Source organism: Octodon degus, unplaced genomic scaffold (assembly GCF_000260255.1).
Source record: "Octodon degus isolate 3935 unplaced genomic scaffold, OctDeg1.0 scaffold00131, whole genome shotgun sequence".
Classification (NCBI taxonomy): domain Eukaryota; kingdom Metazoa; phylum Chordata; class Mammalia; order Rodentia; family Octodontidae; genus Octodon; species Octodon degus.
In genome coordinates, this window is record NW_004524707.1 from 1,518,629 (window position 1) to 1,539,907 (window position 21,279).

Consider the following 21,279-nt stretch of genomic DNA (forward strand, 5'->3'; position numbering starts at 1 on the left):
TGCATATCTTTTTCATTTTATTTATTTTCTTTGCATCTGCTGTAAGTCTCTTAAACCTTTTTACATGCCATTAATTACATTTTTAAAAACTTCATTAGGAAAAATGTAAAACATACACGGAAGTAGAGAGGATACTCTTCTGGACTCTTGCATACCCGTTGCTGCTTCAGTAATCATCAGCTTGTGGCTAATCTTGTTTTAGCTGTATCATCCACCCATTCCCACTCTCCTCTAATAGTTTGAAACAAATACCAGACATTATTCATCTGCAGATCTTTCAATACTTCTCTTAGTATCTAAGGATACTTTTTAAAAAAGAATATTTATTTATTTATTTATTTAGGACAGGGTCTAAAGGGTCTCACTACGTAGACTGGACTTGTAGTGATTCTTCTGTTTTTAGCCTCCCAAGTGCTGGGATCACAGGTATGCACCACCACGTCCAGTCTTCTAAGGTACTTTAAAAGAATAGCCACTAATAAAATTCATCTAGTTTTTTTTTTAATATATATACTTTTTAAATTTTATTTATTTATTTATTTGTGTGTGTGTGTGTGTGTGTGTGTGTGGCCAGCTCAGCCCACCAGGGGGCGGGGCTTGCTGGCATGTGGTGCTGGGGGATTGAACCGTGGTCCCTGTGCTTTGCTAAGCTTGTTCTAAGTAGGTGCTTTAGACCACTGAGCCATCTCACCAGCCCAAAATTCATCTAGTTTGCTTAAATCCATTTATTAAATGTGTAATAACATTTTTTTTGTGTTAGATCCGCAGCTTCTTTGCTCCAGAGGTAGAAGTGGGTAACTATAGTTGCTGGATTTCAAAATCGGGAAGACGAAACTTAACAGTCCTCAGAGCGCTCCGTGGTGCAGATGGCAGCGCCTAGAATTGGGCAACAGTGGCATGAACTGTACACAGGAAGTGCCTGCTGGTTGCTGGTATCCTCTGAATTTCTAGTGCTCATGTGAACTGTGGAGGGAATGAGGGAGGAACCAGAATGTGCAGTTTCTTTTCCAGCAAGAACTGAAACTAATGGCCTTTCTGATTTAATAATAACCGTAAAGAAGGAGCTAAGTGGTTCAAAGCCTCTGGCTTCTAGTTCTGCCTTTGGTGGCCATGTAACTTATTCCAAAACTTTTCAAATTGCAGGTCAAGACCTTTTAGTACATCATAAAAGCAAAGTAATGAGCCACAAGCAACATTTAAAAAAGGAGAAAATAGCTGAGTGTGGTGATATTCCTACTACTTTTGGACAATGAGGTAGCAAGATCTCAAGCTGGAGCTCAACTTGGGAAGTTTAGTGACTTAGCAGGAACCTGTGAGGCGGCAAGCTGTGGTGTGTCCTTAGGATGTAGTTCAGGGCAAAGCCCTGGGTTCAACCCACCCCACAAGAGACCCAGAAAATGTCAGAGTTCATGGAGGAGGTACTGTTAGATGAAACTTTTGTTTCAATTGTGTGAATATTTATGAGTGGGTGATGTGTGAGTTGGCTTGTAAAGGTCTGAACCCCTAATTTGTTTTGTTCAATTATTATCATTTTTCATACCTTTTGGCTTGGAAAGTAAGGATCAAAGAACTCAAGAGATAGATTTTATTTATGTAAATACCAACAACAACAGCATAGTGCTTAATAGTATATCTGGAACTTTTCTGCTTACTTCTACAAATACTCCTTGAAAAACCCTATGAGATTGGTGCTGATGTCAAATTTTACAGAAGAGCATATCAAGGCATAGATGATTACATAACTTGCCCAAGGGGCTGGCATTCTGAGACCAAGTAGTCCGGGTCCACAGTCTGACTTTTTTCTCCTGCCTCTCCATTGATAGCATCCCAAGGTGGTGGCAAGGGCTTTTGCTGCTATTACCTTTGAGAAGAAGTGATGAAAAGACATTTCCCATTCTATTCCAATCTGTATATTTAGTTATAGGTGAGACAGTGAGAATGAAGACTTTTGCTTGACAAGCTGAAGAAATGCAGGGATTCTTTTATTAACTAGTCAACAGTGCCCGCCTAGATAAATAGAATTCCAGTGTAAAAAACAGTCAGATAAGGCCATCTCTCAGCCTCATAAGCACATGTGTGGAAAAGTGGGTTAAGAGCACTGATTCTAGAATTAAACACGTCTAAATTCAAGTGGGTGAAATCATGGTTGATTTTTAATACAGTAAGGGCTTGCCAGGCACAAGGTATGTAGTAAACACGTTATATACATTATCTCTTTTACTGTTCATAATAATCCAGTGGAGTGGCTGCTGTCACAACCTTCATTTTATAGATAATATCATGAGAGATTAAGTGTCTTGTTCAAGGATACACTGCTAGCAGGTAGCAGAGCTCAAATTAAAACTCAGGTTTTTCTGAAGGCATTGTCTGTGTTCTTAACCACTCTGCCTTACTGTGAGGTCCCCTTGGGTGTTTTGAGAATTGAGATAATCTACCTTTATACTTGGATAATGACTCAATGTAAGCTCACTTGGCGCATAATAAATGGCATTTGTGATTACTATTAAATTTATAAGATGTGTCTTCTTACAATGCTTATGGAAAAAATTTACCTTTCTATTGAAAATAAACTATAGTTGACTAAATACATTCTTAAAATGTATATGTTGAGTTATTGAAAAATCAGCTCAAGGATCTTTTGAGTAGATACTATCATTGCAAGAAAAGTTCATCTCTGAAGAAACTCCTAGCATCTAGGACAGTGACTGGCACAGGGCAAGCAAATTGGAATTAGAAAGTGAAAGAGAGCCCAAGGCAAAAAGCTTCTACAAATAGGGAGGGCCCTCCTGGGAAAAGGGGAGTGGGAAAGGGAAGGAAGGAATGCATACAAAAAGCACTGCTTGGGACCTGACCACAGTTTCTGGAGAAGCGGATTACTCAGTCTGGTGGGACATCTCAGAGAGCTAGGTGAAGCTACTGCATCCTAGCAGTGGGACAGAAAAGATCTCATTTATTAGCTTCCATTTCCTGTTGGTCAAAGTTGGACTTCATGAAACTCCCATTCCTTTGTATTTCTAGGTTATATGGCTGCTGGCTGAACAGGTCCCTCCAGATTTCATGTCTCAGTGGCAGTAGTGAAACCCTGGGGTGGGATTGAGGGTACAGGCAAAGCTTTGCCAGACCGGTCTACCAACAACATGAAGGACCAGGACAGCTACCGTGGCTGGAGCAGTGCATGCTGTTGGTTCCAGCAGGTCAGCCAAGTAGTTGCATTAGCTGTGGGTGGTATAGAAATTGGATCTGGGAGAACAGCTTCTCAATGATAGATGCCCAGTTTCCAAAGTTAATGAACTCTTCCCCCTGCTATCTTATTTAAAGTTCTGCAGTTACTGACTTTTTTGTATATCTCTTATTCTATTTCCTCTTCTGCTATCCAACTAAATGGGGTATCACAGAACATTTGATAAACTTATTTCTGTTTCATTCTCCTTACTCTTCTGTGCACTCACTTGTGTGGTTAACTTCTTAATTCTCATCTGCTTGCTGATAACTCCAGATGTCTATTTCCAGTTTTGACCTCTCAGAAGATTTCCAGTCTGGAGAATAAAAAGGTCTTTCCAACAGAATGTTGAATATTTCACAGATGAGATGAAGTCTTAATCATTCTTATTTGTCTTTCTCCCTGACAAAGTGGGTACTTGGTACGTACTTGATGAACTAAACCTAAAACAGTGTACCAAAATTTCATTCTAACTAGGATGCTGCATAAAATGACAATCCATTACTAACTCTCAAGGAGCTTAGGGACTACACTTGAATACTGATCAGGTTTGTTTTCCATCTGATTGTACTAGTGTCTTAAACATGTGATTTGCCATTGTCTTTTGATTTAGTGGACATGGTTGAATTGGCATTTGCTGATTTCAGGAGTTGATAATAGGAAGTTCTTTGGGTTTTGTCTCTGCTTAGGCTATCCTGCTTTTCAAGACTTGCTTGTCCATGATTACCACAGCCCTTTTGGATTGTGTTTGAATCTGTTCTACTCATTGAACATGCAGGGTCCTTTCTGCTGGCCTTGGCCTTCTTTTTTTATGTTCTATGTTTATAGTGCTCTTTTCCCCTTTTCTGTGCTAACTACAGCCCTCCTTCCACTTGTGTTTACTTCCCTTTTAATCCTCCTCAATGCAGGTCCACTCTGTTATACTGATTTCCTTCTTTCTAAACATGGGCTAGGACCATGATTTCGGCTCTTAGCATTCATTCTTATACCATTGTACTTACACATTTAGCCTTTCATTTACCCAACTGTATTGTAAGTTCCTTGAGAGTAAGACTATATTTTTCACTGTCTTGTGTAAGTGTGTTTGATTCATTCATGTGTATTCCGTGATTCATCACCCAGATCTTTGCACAGAGATGGTGTTAGACAACTATTTGCTGAATGTGCTGGTTATTGTGGTCGTTGGGAAATGATTTTCATCTTTTCTCTTAACAAGTGAGTCAGGATGATCACCCTAGGTGATATTTCCCAGAAGAGTGTTGATCTTCTTATTTAATGTCTTTAGTTTGTAGTACCAGTTAATTCTAGATTTTGGGAATTCTGTTTCTTAAACATCTCAGACAACGCTTAGGAGCTAAAATTACTATTTTGGCATTTGATGTGGCAGCTTGTTCATCTGGGAGCCTTTTGTCTCTAACTTGCTATTGAATCACTTGAAAGAGCCACAGCAACCTTCAGAGCAGTTGCAATGATTAAAGGTCATTGAAATATCCCCTTCCTACCCTCCTGCATCATTGGCTTCATGGGGTGGCTTTCTTTTGCCTTCACTTGGGGGGCTAGAAAGCTACCGGGTAATTGAGTGTCCTCTGGAAACTCACAGAGCCAATTTTCTCCTCTACCTTCTCTTTGGTTGGTTTTATTTTATCTCTAAGCCTGTAGGCATTGTTTTTAGATAAGTATGTAAAGGGAGGAGATGGTCTTTTTTTCTCCACAGTTTTCAGACAGTCTGCTTCACAAGGCAGACAGTTTTGCAGTTTATACTTGCAGCCCAAAATGAGAACCATAGCAGAATAGTCCTGGGGAGGACAGAACTCCAGGCAACGACACCTGCCAAGATTACCATCTCACCTTTGAACTCAAGAATTTCTTATTCCTGCAGTTTGCCCATTGTGGTAAGGGGTAGGACAGTTTTGAATCACTAGCTTTAGGATCATGGACTCTAATGTTCATATTATTGCCAAGCATCGGTGTGAGTATGTGCAGGGATTTTCCACACATGGAATTCTACCCATTCTGACCTCTCTACTACTAAGCCTGCAGTGCTGCATCTCTTAATTAGGAAGGCCCAGAAATCCACTCTGCAGACTCCTTCCGGAGTGATCTTCCTTCAGCTCTGTGTGCTGTTGCTATCATGATATAAGCTTTCACATCTCTGTTTCTGGCCCCTTGAAAGTCAGATAACTCTGTTGGGCCTGTGGAGCTGCTCTTTCCTGTACGTCCATATTGCGCACTAAACCCCCAGGTCATCTTCATCCAGTCAGGTCACCCCCTCAGAACCCTGTGAAGAGGCTATGCTGGGACACTGTCTTCTGGCTTAGTTTCTATCTTCTTCTGGAACATTTTACCTTCATCTTTTCTTTATGAAAATTCACACATCCTCAGAATACTCACTCTGACTTCTATTTCCTTCCTCTCTTTTTTTCCCCTTCAAAATATGGAGGCCTTCCATATGCTGTATATATGGTCTCAGGAGCACATTGGTAAGCTAAAAAGACAGATTTCTTCTTCATTAGTCCCCAGTGAGCTTCCTGAGCTCTCAAAAGTTTCACTTGCACTATTCTTTATTTCATGTGCTTACAACAGTCTCATATTTATATACCATATATATTTTGGTAATTACATAAAATACAAATGGTTATATAAAACTTTAAAAATGTGTGTTTGGCCACATCTTAATGATTATGATTTCCTTGCGAACAGGAATTGTGCATGCCTGAATACTTCAGAATCCCTCATTTTATTTATCCTTAGGGCTCCTTTGTTCACAAGTGACCAGAAGTCCAAAGCAACGTGTTTTAAGCAGACGGTGAATGAGTTGGCTCATGTGACTACAAGTCCCAGGGATGGAGCTGGCTTCTCGCCATGACTTGGGTCAGGCACTCATGTTTCCTTTTCCCTGTCTCTCAGCTCTTCTTCTTTGGGTCAGCTGCGTTCTGAAACAGGCGTACTACTCACTGGCAAGATGGTGGTAGCAGTCTTAGGCTCTCATTGTTACCAGGTCTTGTGGCTGCCAGTGAAGTTCTAGAGGGAGTGCCTGCCATCATTGGAGAAGTGAGCAAGGGTACTGGTTTTACCAAAAACAGGTAGATCAGAAGTTGGGAGGAAATGGACTTAAGGAATGAAAAACAATTACTCCAGAAGCATTATTCTGAGTAGCTCATCTCTGTGCATTTCTATGCCTTGATAGTGAGAGAAAAGTCTATCAGTAACATTCTGTGAGGAAGAGTATTTCCTGCTTTTTAGTTTGCTGAAAGTAGTTCTTAGAACACTGATTACTTATCACTGAAAGATGCAATAATATCATAAGTAGAGTGAAGAGGGTCCCAATACTGGCTCTGCAGCGAAATACTTGTATGATCTTAGTCATTCCTCTTTACTTCTTTGGTTCTCACATCTGTCTAGCAAGGATTTATTTTATCTTTTTTTTTTTTTTTTTTTTTTTTAGGGAAGGGTCTACAGGGTGTTCAAGGTCTTACTATTAGATTGGACTAGTAGTGATCCACCTATTTACAGCCTCCCAAGAGCTGGGATTATAGGTGTGCATGGTACCACGCCGGAGGATTGAGCCCTGGTCCCTGTGCCTGCTTGCAGGCACTTTAATTCACTGAGCTATTTGGCTGGCCCTTCTAGCAAGGATTTTTAAGAGCCTACCTATTATAGTACTAAGTTTGTAGAAAGGCAAACCTGTAGGGTAGAGGGCAGGACTTGGCAGGGCATTCTAGCATTTCTTTCCCCTGGGGAACAGCTTTGAGAGGGGCTGATTACCCTTGCGATAAGAAGTCTTGGTAAGAGATATGAAGGGTAGAGCCGAATGAAAGCCTCAATTGTATTCTTATGTAACACTCATTGGAAAGGTACTAGGAATTAATATTCTAGAGATGGCTGAGGTGACATCATGTGTTTGTTAAAGGGCTAAAAGCAGGTGAGGGAGATTTTGTAGAAAAAGACTGCAGTCAGGCCACATTCCCAATGGGGAACATGGGCTGATCTCATGCTCTATGCTGACAGTAGAGCCACTGGAGTCACAGCGCCTGCCCTTGAGGTGCTGGCACAAGAAGAGAGGGTAACAATTCGCCTATGTGACTTCCCTGAAAGAATACATCTTTCTCCCATCCTGACCTCCCACCATTTTCTCTTTTGAAATCCAGGATTCATGACTTACTCAGAAAAAATGCTCAAATATGGAGATGAATTTTGAAAGGAGGAAAATAATGAGATAATTTCTCTGGATTGAACACATCCCCTGGACCTATAGTTTGGCAATTCATTTGGTGTTCTGTAAAGTAAGGATAGTTTTCAGGGGACGATGTCCTCTGCACTGGCTGCTATTAAAATTTTGAGGGTGATGATAGTGTGTAGGGGATCTACGGTTTTTGTTAAATAGGCAGTATCCTATTAAGGCTAGTGTTTCTCCTAGTTACAGGTTGATTGTAGTCCTTTGGCATCTTTCTGAAAAGAAAATAATCTGCCTTCTAACTCCCAGGACAGGTGTAATTAGTATTTCAACTGTGATCAAGCATGGCCAAGGAGGCAGAATTCCCAGGGGAAGCTGTTTTGGGTTTATCTGCTGATCCTGGTTTTAAACTCATGCATAGAAATACTCCTTTCCAGATTTTGATCTGACACTCTTTGCAAACGATGGGATGGTGTTCTGCCCACCCATGGAATTCAATGTCGTGACCACGTCTGGTGTCCAGAGGGGAAGCTTAACTGCAAAACAGTGAGGTTAAATTTTTACTTGTATCTTTGAATGAAATATCCATCAAAGATCAACTCTGCTTCTCAGGAAACTTGTTTAAAACCTTTAGACCTCTTGCAAGAGAAGATGAAATTTTTATTCAAGTGTCATTTTTAAAAAACATAATAGAAAAGAATCAGCAGATGTTGAGCTTTTCTTAGCTTGTTGCTTGATTTCTTTCTGCTACTGACAGTGTTTATATCTTACGTCTTTAAGTTGAGGCTTATTTCTGTGGCTTTGTTATAGTAAAGACCAAGTAAAACCAACTATAACAAAATGAAGAAGACTCTCCTTTCTTATCTTTCTTCTCCTTTGTCAAGCCATGTATCAGTCGGGCATGGTGTAAGCCTGTCTTGTCACCATCATCTAGCACCTGTCATATGGGAGAGGCTCAGCAAGGCTTGCTGAATCAACAGGCTCTCTTGGACACTCAGGAAGGGCAATTTTTGGGTGTATCATTGCATACAGTTTGTGGTGACTTTAACACTTTGATAGGTAATTGTTTTTACTCCTGAGGCACGGCTGCTTTAGTGAGTATGAGCTTAACTTCTTAGCATGCAGTTTTAGACAGAGCCTTCAAAAGCCCTGCCTCCCCCTGTGGTCAGGACCACTCCTCCTATTGTCAAGTGAATTTGTAAAGGCTTGTTGAGTGGGCATGGTGAAGCATGGTGTGGGTGGTGTATGTCTTTGAGTATGCACACATATGTATGTGCATTCTTGCCCAAGCACATAAGGCAACTATAAGGAATTCCTCTGTGCTTTTATAAATTGCCCCTTTCTTCTTCCTGCCCTTGTGGCTTTTTGGTAGGCCAGGGTGCAGTGAGCCTCCAGCTGGGCACATAGCCCAGGCATGCTGGTCTTCAGTTGCCTGGCAGTTCTGTGCATGGACAGAGGACAGGAGCTGGCATAGCTGTCTTCTTGGGGGCCATTGTTTATTTTAGCAGCCACAGCAGCAGCAGTAGCAACAGTAGCAAAGCCTGAAGCAGCACATTCTATTCTGAAGAGAGCAGCCTTTCTGTTTTGGTCTGTAGGTATGGGTAAGGGTGGCTAGAGTCACCCTTTATGTCTGTGTATATGCTTTGGAGAGGGTTATAGGGACGTTGTGGAGGAGGGGAGATCTTCAGTGGTGTCACATCACAGATGAACCATGGGTGCAGGTTGTATCTATTAGCAGTCTTTCTTCTCTTGGATCTGGGTTGGGCTATCACTTTCTCCCATTCTTGGCCCTTTGACTTACGGGCATGTCTCAGGATACATTCACCGAACAAAAAAAAAAAGAAAGAAAGAAAGAAAGAAAGAAAGAAAGAAAGAAAGAAAGAAAGAAAGAAAGAAAACTTCTTCCAAAGCTGCCCTGTAGATTTAGGAAGTGAGGAAGGAATCCAGCCCATTTGAGGACTAGTCAGAACTTGGACTGGCCAATCATCATGGCACTTGATTGTGAGCAACACACTGAGAAGTAGAGACAGGAGGATCACAGATTTGAGCTCAGCCTGGGCAATTTAGCAACACTGTAAGACTCTGCTTTATTTTTATTTAATTAATTAATTGATTTAGTCTTTTTGAGACAGGGTCTCACTATGCAGTTCAGGCTGGCCTTGAGCTCACTCTGTAGCCCAGGCTGGTCTTGAACTCTCAACCATTCTCCTGTCTCAGCCTCCCGAGTGTTGGATTATAGAGAGCTGGGTTTATAGGCGTGGGCCACCACGCCCAACAAGACTCTGCATTAAAATGAAAAAGAAAGGGTTAGGATGTAGCTCAGTGTGAAGGCTCTGGGTTCAGTCCCCACTACCAAAGAACAAAACAGAAACCATGGGCTATAGGGAGTCAATGGGCTACTTCAAACTTGATTCTAGGAGGCTGACTCATGCCTCAACTGCAAATTGGAGAGAGGTATGATCCATAGTCATTAGGATTTACTCTGAAATACCTTTCCAGACTCAAATCTAGTGTTTTATATCTCTTGTCTCTCTGCTCTCCTGTCAACCGGTTTTTTGTTTGTTTGTTTGTTTGTTTGTTTGTTTGTTTTGCGGAACCAGGGATTGAGCTCAGGCCCTGCACTTGCCATCTCCCCGGCCCCCTTTCAACCTTCTTGATAGATCAGACAAACATTAATTTAGTTTCAGCCTCATTTGCACTTAGTTGTATGGCCTTTTGTTACATGACTTACTGCGCCTTCAATCATCTTATCTGCGCAATCAGGGGACTTGGAAATACTGTTAACATGCACACCTTTCCCAAAGGTCCCAGTGTGGGTGCTGAGGAGGAGGTGCAGCTCATGTTGTGGGACTACTCCTGGGGCACCTGAGAAAGTCAGGGTGGAATTTCATACTGCCCAGATGTGCTTGGGACTTTCTTGCTCTAATTCACATGTCTCTGGAGGTCAGTAGATGTGTTTGTTTCTTGGACAGGATAATTCTGGAGTGCTCTGCTTGTGAAAGTTATGGGCCTTGGGGCTCTGCCCAAAATCCCTAGAGCAAGGTAGTCGTAAGTGAATTACAGGTTCTTCAGAGGATTGGACAGCACCCCTTCTCTTCCCCTTGTAAGTGTGATCTTGACTGGGTAACTGGAGAGCTTTTTTACCCTATTTAATGGGTAAGTTATTCACAGTCTGCTCACCCAATGGCTGCTACTGATAACTTTTCATTAATGCATGGAAAGGGAGCAGATACCTCTAGGAACAGTCTTGACAAGTGCTGTTGCCTTTAAGAGATTTAGAAATTTCTTGTAAGAACCAGATGCCTGACATGACCTCTGCAGTACCCCCACCCCCCAGGACCCTTGTAATCAGACTCCAAAATACACAGAACAAGAGAGCTTTGATGAGTGATGAGGTAGGCAGCTTTTCTGTGCAGCCTTCTGTCTGCTTGAAACAATCCTCTGGAGCTCAGTTTCAGTTCAGGTGAGGTTACTGTGGGGCTGGCTGGCTGGCTTTAGTGATTGGCAAGGAGGAGACCTGCGGGTACAGAGGGTGATCTGCGCTCCCAGACCATCTACATCACCTATGAAGAGCCAGATGTGTATGTTACACAATGAAATACAAACAAAAATGAAGATGGGGACAGATTATGGGCCCACAGATACTCCAAGGCAAAGCCAAACATGCCTTTACCTACGTTCTTTGCTTCAAGAAAGAATGCTTGAAAACATTTAAGCATCATGGTTTTGATCCTGGATTTGCTTTGGAGTTATCTACAGCTTAGAAGAAAACTCGAGGGGCTCCCTGCCTGCCACTGCCATGCAACGTATAACATAAACAGAAGCGTTGTGAGCTGTACATGTGAGAGATGAATTCGGATCATGTCTGAGGAAAGGCATAATGTGGGCGTGCTTTTTGCTTGGAGTTGGAATCACTTTCACATCCTCATGTGCTTGGAGCTGAGCACACTTGGAGGGAAAGGGGATGAAGAAATGACTCCATCATGGCTCAGATGGGGCTTGTAACGTAACAGCAGAATACACACTACAGGCCCTCTCTGAGCTGAAAAATGGTCTGTTGTTGGCAGGCTGCTTCCTAATAGTGGTTAGGTCTCAGTAAGATGTGCAGTGTTGCAGCCAAGGCAGATCTGGCTGTGTGTGGAGCTGCCACACCTGAAGTTCTGAATGCCTACTAGCCCAAGCACTAGACCGAACTGGCTAGCCAGAAGTCTACCAGGCCAGACCTTAACCAGAAATATGTCCAGCTCTGACACAACAGAAGAGAAGCTCTTTCATATCTTATTCATATCTCAATAGATATGAATGATTTTGCTAGGGGGTAAGGCAGTGACAAAACGTTTTTCCAGGTTAAATAAAACCTGTCCCCTTATTTTTTTTTAGCTCCAGAGCCTCACGAATCTTAGACAAGTGACCTATCACTCCCAAGTCATGGGTTGGTTTGCCTTCTATGATACTGGAAATTATGAAATAGGATTGACATTGAACAGTTTGTTTGCTTAGAAGTTATAGGGCTTGCTTTGGTTTTTATTGCCACCATTTGAGCTTAGACAGGTCCCTGTCTACCTCCATTAAAATAATCCTGACCTGAAGACACAGTATTGAAAAATATTTTGGGGCTGGGAAGATGGCTCAGTAGATTAAGCACTTGCTTGGCAAGCGCAAGGGCCTGAGTTCAATCCCCAGTTCTGGAAAAAAAAAGAAAAACATTTTGAAACTATGGGGAGAAACTATCAAAGTAATTTGTCTGAATGTGAATCCAAATTCTTATTTTTTTAAAAAAAATTTATTTATTTATTTGTGTGTGTGTGTGTGTGTGTGTGTGGCCAGCTCAGCCCACCAGGGGGTGGGGCTGGCTGGCATGTGGTGGTGGGGGTTTGAACCGTGGTCACTGTGCTTTGCTAAGCTTGTTCTAAGTAGATGTTTTAGACCACTGAGCCATTTCACCAGCCCCCCAAATTCTTATTATTTAATAGGTTGACTTCTTTGTGACTCAGTATTTTTATCTTTAAAATGGAGATAGCTGGTGTGGTGGCACATGCCTATAGTCCCAGGTGAGGCAAGAGGCCAGCCTGGGCTACACAGTGAGTTCAAGGCCAGACCGAGCTACAAAGTTAGATCTTGTCTCACTCAATAAAATAAAACTTTAGAAAATAGAGATAAGATGGTAGCTACCTTGTAAGGTTGTTGAGTGACTATTCATTTGGGCCCTGTGCTGGAAGAAAGCCTAAATTCTGGCACTGTGTCAGAAGCACTGTAAATGGCTCATTACAGATGCAGCTCTGAATAGTACAATGATAATCAGCTTCTCTTAAATGATTCAGCAGATTCCCGGTTCACATTGTTCTTCATTGCCCATCCCCCTTCCCTCCCAGTGTACAGTGTACACTTTAGCTTTTTTCTTAAGGACATTGAATTTCCTAGGGGACAAGGCATAAGTAAATGGAAGGTGAATGCCAGCATACACAATGTTTACTTAGTCATCCTTTGACTGTTCCCTTTTCTCATCGTAGAGATCCGGGCTCAGCTCACAGAGCAGATGAAATGCCTGGACCAGCAATGTGAACTCCGAGTGCAGCTGTTGCAGGACCTGCAGGACTTCTTCCGGAAAAAGGCCGAGATTGAGATGGACTACTCTCGAAACCTGGAGAAGCTGGCTGAGCGCTTCCTGGCCAAGACGCGCAGTACCAAGGACCAGCAATTCAAGTAGGGACTCCAAGGCCTTCAGTTTTAGAAACCTCAAGAGTGATGTCTGGGCTGGAGGGAGGTGGCTGGCACCACTTAGATCCAACTGGCTTCATAAGCCAGCAATTTCATAATCCATTGTTTTAATCCTTGAAATCTTTCCTTCTCTACCTACATCTTATGCACAATTTTGCATCTTGGAGAGACCACAATAGATGTTGTACCATGGTTCCCAAGGTTTTACAGACATGTTAGCTAACTTAATGCACCAGACAACTCCATAGGTTGGTTTTTGTTACTATCCTTAGTTTGCAGATAAAGAAATTGAAGCATAAAGAGGTTAAGGAATGTAACCTAGTGGAGTTGAACACATATACTCCTAGTAAATACTAGACAGTCTGTCTCTGATTTCTGTGCTCTTAACCATTTCACCAAACTGTGTAAGTGGAAGAAATAATGGTGTTATGGCTATTCATCTACATTCCTGCCTAGGTATTTATGAAGGACTCTTCCTTCTACAATTACCGAGTCATGTAAGTCTGGTCCCATAACTTCATTGCCCTAGTTTAGATCACCAACCATTTTGTCTGAATGAGTGTAATACTTACTATATCATCTGTAGCAGAATTTTTAAACCTTGGCTGTACCTCAAAATTCCCTGGAGAACTTTTTTCAAATATGGAAATCTGGGCCCCTCTCCAGAGCAATTAAATGAGAATGTCAAGGAGTGGGGCCCTCGTAATAGGACCACAGTCTACAGCTTCTTCCCATTTCAATCTGGCTGGCCCAATAATGTGATCAGATATAGCCTTCCTGGCACACACTGGGGCTAGACATTCAATGACTGTTTGTTTAGTGTATAGTCTTGATACTTAAGATGTGATTACCCAGTGTCTGCATCATCTGAGTGGTTAGAAATATAGAATCTCAGGCCCTCCCTCAGATCCCCAGGTGATCTGTGTGTGTTGAAGCTTGGGAATAGTGGTTCTGCTCTTAAGAGTGTACACCTCTTGGCTTGGTCTTCAAGATCTATCTATTTTTCTTCTTTCTTTCTTTCTTTCTTTCTTTCTTTCTTTCTTTCTTTCTTTCGTGTGTTGGGGGGGGGGGTACCAGGGATCAAACTTGGGACTTTGTGCTTGCCAGGAAGGCACTTATGCCACTAAGCTATATCCTGGTCCCCAGACTCTTATTCCACTAGCCTCAAACCCTGTTTCTTGTTTCTGTCCCAGTATATTTTATTTTCTATTTTTAAATTTTATTTATTCTCTAATTAATATATGACAGATATGATCCTCTCCAAGCCAGCTCTGATGAGAACATGGGACACTCTGTATGAGTCAGAACAGGAACTTCCTCCAGATGTTTGCTCCTCACCAATTTTTTTTTTTTTTTTTGAAATATTGGGGATCTGACCTCCTAATAATGTTATTATTTTAATATGTGATAAATGAAGGCTAGGTGGAGGAATCATTTGCTTTGGAAAGTGATTTAAAGTTAGATTTAGTCTGTTGGTAAGCTTCTCTTAAGTTTAAAACAGGATTTAAAGTTTTTAGCACTAAAAATCACATCATATTCTCAGGAAAGCACATACTTATAGATTAAGGTACAGTGAAGAGTAGTGGTACATGTCTGTAACCCTCTCTGCACTTGGGAGGCTGAGGCAGAAAGATTGCCATGGTGTGATTCTAGCCTTGGGCTACATAATAAGGTTAAGGCCAGCCTAAAGTACATAGTGAGACCCTGTTTTTAAAGCCAAAGATAAATAAATATGAACAGATGTGTTACTATGTACATGATCTGAATTGCTTTGATTAAGATAACATACAAAGAACAGGGTATTTTCTCTATGGCTGATTTCTCATCTAATAAAGCTGGTACTTGGCTTTTACTCTTTTTTCCCCAGCCCTTGAGTAACCAGTATTTATTGACAGCCAGCTCTGTACTCACTCTTGTACAAGGAGTTGAAAGATACAAGAAAAGTTCATTGTGTATATCTCGGGGCAGGGGTCAGGTCTGGTTGAAGAGGAAAGATTTTGAATACAGGAAGCAATTAGATAATAAAGCAGTAATGTCATTAACAGATCATTGGTCTTCTGTAGAACATGAATCTGATAAAAGGTAAACGATAAATCATCAGAGACGGGTAAAGGATGTAGAATAGACAGAGTTTTCATGAAGCAAGTGGGACTTGGGTTAAGGGTAGATTTGTTGGGGAGAGGAGAGAACACCACGTGGAGGGAAGAGGAGTGCAGAATATTTGGTGGTGAGGGGATGTAAAGGGTAGTGTGGGATGTAGTCTTGTGTGTTTATCTGACTAATATGCACTACACATTTCTTGAGCTCCTTCGCTTTGAAAATATCAGAACATTCACTGCCCCTTCCTCTTAAAATATAATGAGGAAATGAGCATTAATCAAATCAGACTATTGAGTATATAATTTAAAGGTAAGGTAAATAGATAGTATAGAAGGAAAGATAAGAATCTAAAAGAGGGGGACTTGTCTGCCTTGGTCATCACTTTATTCAGTTTATGACTGGTTTACTCTAATAGTTTCCTATTTGATGTTATCCTGAGTGAAAGTCTTCTCATTCAACAAGCCCTTTTAAATACTTATTGGACACTATGCTCTGTGCAGAGTCCTATGGGGACTAGGATTCCTGGTTCACAGGGAAAGAAGACATGTAAACAGTATGAAGTTTAATAGCATATGAAGACAAGATATTTTCAAAAGCAGTGGAAAGTGACGTTGCATAAGTAGACTAGACCCTAAAAGATGGCTACTTACACAGAGAAGTTCAAATTTGATGCAGTAATGTGAGAATGAGCCTTCTGGGTTCTTGTGTTGGGGGACAGATCCAAGGAAAAATGTTGTAAAAGAATGAATTTTTATCCAAAAAGGCCAACATTTTGGGGGGTAAACTCATGTACATTTGATAGCCCAAAAAACAATGAAAGGGAAAGAATGTATTTGTGTTGACAAAATGCCTGAGGTATACAGCTTATAAGAAAAAGAATACCTGTCTTCAGAAATTTCAGACCATACTTGTTTGGCCCTATAGTTTGGGGCCTGTGGCAGCAGAGTGCATCATGGCAGGAGTGTCTAGCTAAGGCATGTTCCCCAGGGATCCCACTATTCCCTTCAAGGACGTACTTTCAGTGCCTTATATTCTTCCAGTAGAGCAATCTCTTTAAGGTTTTACCACTTCACAATAGCTCCATTGGCTGGAGACCAATTAACATAGGCCTTTGGGGACATTTCAGATTCTATAATAGTATTCAATATGTGCTTGAGAAACTAGCCAGGACTAGATATCTGACTGGGTAAAGAGCCATAATAGTCAGAGAGACCCAGTGTCTTTATTTGACCTGGCAACCTAGAAACATTGTCGTTTCCATGATAGAAGGGATATGTTGAGGGAAGACTTGTTTTAAATGGTAATCCTGCTTTGAACATATTGGCTTTTTGGTAGTTTAAGGCCATCAGGCATCTAAAATGTTGAGCTGCAGAGCTACGAGACTATAAATGTGAGAGCTAACAGAGTCTCTAGTGTGGTGATTGTGGAACACATGAAGGTATGTGAACTTGGGGAAGAGGCAAGAGACAGAGGTAAGTCCAGGACCCAAGGCTTTGGTGATATCTAGTGTAGTAAATCAGTGCTAGCAAAGGTTAACAAAAATAATAATAACAATTGTACTGAGAATCAAACTCAGAACTTTGTGCTAGCCAGACAGTCTGCCACTAAACAATGGCCCAAGCAAAAGTAAAATTACCTGAAGACAATAGGAAAGAATGAATCCCTTTATGTCCCCCCCAAGCAGGCTGAAGGATAGAAGGTAACTTAGGCTGGTTTTGTCTGATGGAACTAGAACTGTTTCAGTTAGATGATCAATAAAAGTTAATCCCAGAATTTTTTTTCATGATATTGGGTATTGAACTCAAAGTTTTTTCAGTAAGCTACATCTCCAAGTTTAAAAAAAAATTTTTCTTCACAATGGTATATGTGCACCCATGTTTATAGCAGCACAGTTTGTCATGGTTACAGCTTAGAAACAACCCAAATGCCCATCAACCAAGGAATGGATAAAGCAATGTGGTATTTTTTTTTATTATGTTGTATAATTTTAAAAAAGATAAACAAAAAAACTCAAGGCTTTTTATAGGTAAATGGATACAACTAGAGACCATACTCGTAAGTGAAATAAATCAGATCTACATGTATAAACATTGTATTGTCTCCCAAGTATAAGAAACAGAAGAGTAAATAAAATCCAAAAAGTACAGTAGATATTGTGAAAGGGAAAGAAACTACTGAAAAGGAAAGAGCAACTGGGATGAGGGAAAGGAGAAAATAAAGAAAGAAGGGAGTATATATATACACGATATAGCTAAAATAATTGTACTAATAATTTCTCTTGGTTTATTGAAAGAAATAGTTAATGCTTAATTGTTTGATCAATTTTGCATGCCTCTATCTGGTAATCTGAATAACTTCTTTGAAGAAAATATACAATATAACAATCATTGTTGAATTCTTATCATCTTGTTTTGAAATTCTGTGTCATTTTTAATATTTTTAAATTTTTATTCTCTTTAAATTTTTTTTTTTTTAAATTTTGAGACAGTCTCACTAAGTTGCTCAGCTGTTTTAATTTGTGATCCTCCTGCCTCAGCTTCCCAGATTGCTGGGATTAAAGGTGTGCACCAAAAACTTCTTATTGAAGATTTTGTGTTTAAGGCATTGTAAGAAATCCAGAGATAGAAAATATGAACGCCAAACTCAAGGGTGAAACCTGTGAGATAGCTGTGTTTTATAGGTCCAATGGTCCTTTAATGGCAATCTCAGATTGCAGGGCCTAATGTGAGTAGGGATGAGACATAGATACAAATGCATCCAGAACAGGCAGGGTGGTGAGAAGCTCAAGAAGGGAGATCTAGGCAGCACCTTACCTTCACTGAAGGTCTTAACTGTGGTTTTGCTCAGAGTGAGTTCTATGTATAAGCATAAGTGTTCAGTTCTGAACTATACTTCTCCTGATATATTTTCAGCATTTTGTACTTTGTCTTTAGTTTTCTTTTTTTACAATTAAGCCCAGGACCTATCTGCTTAAGTTTTCGGTGAGCTTCTAAAGTGTCTATGTGGCTGATTAGTACTATTGTCATAATGCAGTGATGATGTGTCTATTCTCCACACGAGGTTAGTAACAGCACTCTCTTTTTTCCATTTTCTACTTGTTTCTGTAGCCATGGGTGCAGAAAATAGCAAAAACTCTCATGTCTACATGGCTCCTGCTCCGCTCTGCAGACAGCCATGCTGCTATAGTGGACTAACATGTGACCATGACAGCCCCAGACCAGGCTCGACCCGTTGGTCAGCAACTGAGAGTTGGGCATTTGGGCACGTCCAGTGTGGTTAAGACACAGCCATGGCTGCATTAATAGACTCTAAATGGTAATAAGATGTTGATTTCTTCGTCATACAGTAGTCTAATTTCTAGCCACCCGGGGCTGATTGGGCTCCTTGTCTGTCTCTGGACTGTAGTCCTTGTCTGTATGATTCAAGAGAACTCCCCACAACAGTGTTCCCATTCTACCAGTGGGAAGGGCAATAGGGCAGGGGGAATCTTTCTTCTTTAAAGGTGCTATCTGGAAGTGGCAGATATGTGCCCTCAGCACAGGCCAATTGGTCAGAACTTAGCCATGCTGAACTGCGAAGGAGGCTGGGAAATGTAGTGATTTTTTTTCCCTGATGCCTAGTGTTATGGTTTGAGTATAGGTGTCCCCCCAAAGCCTCATGCAAGTCTTGGGGCGGGCGGCTTCTGGAGTGTGTGATTGATCATTGTGAGTGTGGATGCTGCACCTGCCCTGGGGCAGGGAATCTGCATTTCAACGTAAGAGGGAAAGAGAAGTGAGCTGCCCAAGCTGCTGTTCCTCCCTTGCATTCTTGCTCTTTGCTGCCACCATGAAAGGTTGTTCTGTGCTCTGTGCTACTCTGCCTTGGAGCCAGCTGTGCATGGACTGAAACCTCCAGTAACTGTGAGCTAAATAAACCTTTCCTTCCTTCATTTTGAGTGTTGGGTATTTGTCCCAGCAATGAGAGAAGAGTAACTGAGACACCTAGAAAGCAGAATTTCTATTAATATAGAAGGGGAGCCTACTGGTGAGCAATCAGCAGCATCTGCCACATTGTCCATGTGCCTTTGTCCTACAAAGGCAGGTATATGAAAGAATACAGCCACCTGTGCTGCAGAATACTGCAGATGCACAAAGAAGGGGAATGTGTTCTGGTTGGAGAATGAAGGAGGGCTTTATGAGGGTGAAGTTCAGTAGATGGAAAGGGGAAGCAGGAAGGTGCCAACACTAGGTATTGGTCCTGTAAGTTCAATACAATTGAAATACTGTAAATGTTGTACAAGGATGGAGAGGTAGTGGAAGAAGCATTTGAGGCAGAGAGAACAGTGTTCATAAAGGCTCAAAAGTGATAAAAACAAGGCTGGTAGATAACTTGTCTGCTTTGCTAAAAAAGAAAAAAAAGAATTATAAATGTGACAGTGAAATAATCCTAGAGAAGTAAGAAGAGGCCAGATTACAGGGGTTTATGAATGTTAGGGGACAGGGTTTGGGCTTTATTCTGTAAGCACAGGGGAGCCATTGATAATTTTTGAGCCAAGAACATAATCATGGCTGTGCTTTATAGAATGGTAACTATGGCAACAATGCATAAGATCGATTGCAGCAGAGAACTTGGAGGAGGAGGACTTGTTAGGGAAGTATGACCACAGCTCAGTGGTGAGGTTTGTGTGGACACATGTTGAAGTCATGCTCTTGGAAATAGGAAAAGGGGGCCACACGTGAGAGCAAAGAGTTGAAGGCAAAGAAGCTGGGCTGGAGGCAGGGCTCTGCCTGCTCTGTGGAGTAGCAATTGTACTGTATTTTCATTCAGCCAGTAAACTATAGCCTCAATTTTGCTGACTCTAGGACTGGTCCCAGAATAGCTCATTTTCTCCCCAGAGCATCTCAGCGGGCACTTGTCACCTCCCCCAAAGCTGTAGCAGCTGTTCGCGTAGCAATGCCATGAATGTGTCTCCCTGTGCTGCCAGGAGAGCAGCTGCCAGCAGCAGCTCAGGACAGACGCAGGGATGTGGAAATTATTCTACTTGGGATGAGGCAGGTTGGCTGGGTCTACAGGCTGAAGGTCCACCTGGATTCTTCCACCCTTTTCTAAGCCAGTTTCTTACCCTGGCTCAATTTTAGATGCTCATACCGGGTTAGGTTGGACATTTCATTACAGTATTTAAGGGACAGTATTTAGGGACCAATGTTGCTGGACTGCTTTTTTCACGTTTTCGTGGACTTCTTCCATTGGAAGCCAATACTCTGTCAACCCTTGGCTTTGCTTCCCGTTCTGCTCCATTCCACTCACCTTTTGTCCTCCACACCGTGCTCATTGCAGACACCCTCATTAAAGCTCATGCGGTGCAGACTCCATTGCAGTCTGCCCCCACGGTCCCATCCCTCTTTTTCTTCTCCTCTAAAGAAGGAGTGAGAGGTGCTGCAGACAGAGCTATAGCAATTATCCAATTCTACCTTTTACTTTAACATTGGTAATATGGCTTCTCCATCCCTGTGACTCTGTTAATATCTGAAATTTTATCAGCCTCGTTTGATTAAGAGCAGATATAAAATGCTATGTGAGGGCAAGCAGCCTTCCTAGGGAGATATTCTTGCATTTCCTTTGGTTCCTTGAGGAGCAGAAATGTGTGCCTATTATTGCTGAGCCTTTGATTGTCTCTTTCAAGTGGAATCTGTGTTAATATTGCCCAGCAGGATTCTAATTGATAATGTGTTGGGGTTTTTTTTTCCCCCCCTTTATGCTTAGATTTGCTGTAAATTACTTCTTAGTTTGAAGCTCACTTGGTTTTGATCTTCTACTCTTAATAGCTCATGTCTTTGTTTTACTTTGAGGTAGCTTTTTTCTTTCCTATAGAGTTTTTACAGGAATATTTCTACTCTGCTATCCTACTGTGTTCCTTACGGAGGTTGGCCTTGTGCTATTTTATAGTCCATGCTCAACATCCTTCTCCAGCTTTTCCTTCTCTTCAACAAATATTTGTTGAACATTTTAAAGATACTATTTTAGTGTATTGGAAAAAAGAGCCCAAATAAGAGAAAGTATGGTTCTTTCCTTATTTATTTCTTAGGGA

General features: G+C 41.4%; 1 protein-coding gene across 7 annotated transcripts in view; it reads left to right on the plus strand.

Annotated features, from left to right (window-relative positions):
* Srgap2 (SLIT-ROBO Rho GTPase activating protein 2) overlaps positions 1–21,279 on the plus strand; it is a 301,879-nt gene that overhangs the window by 93,352 nt on the left and 187,248 nt on the right. For all 7 annotated transcript variants that reach the window (XM_023701145.1, XM_023701146.1, XM_023701144.1 and 4 more), the window contains exon 3: positions 12,905–13,097. In XM_023701145.1, coding sequence (XP_023556913.1) covers positions 12,905–13,097 — 193 coding nt within the window. The remainder of the gene's footprint in view (positions 1–12,904; positions 13,098–21,279) is intronic.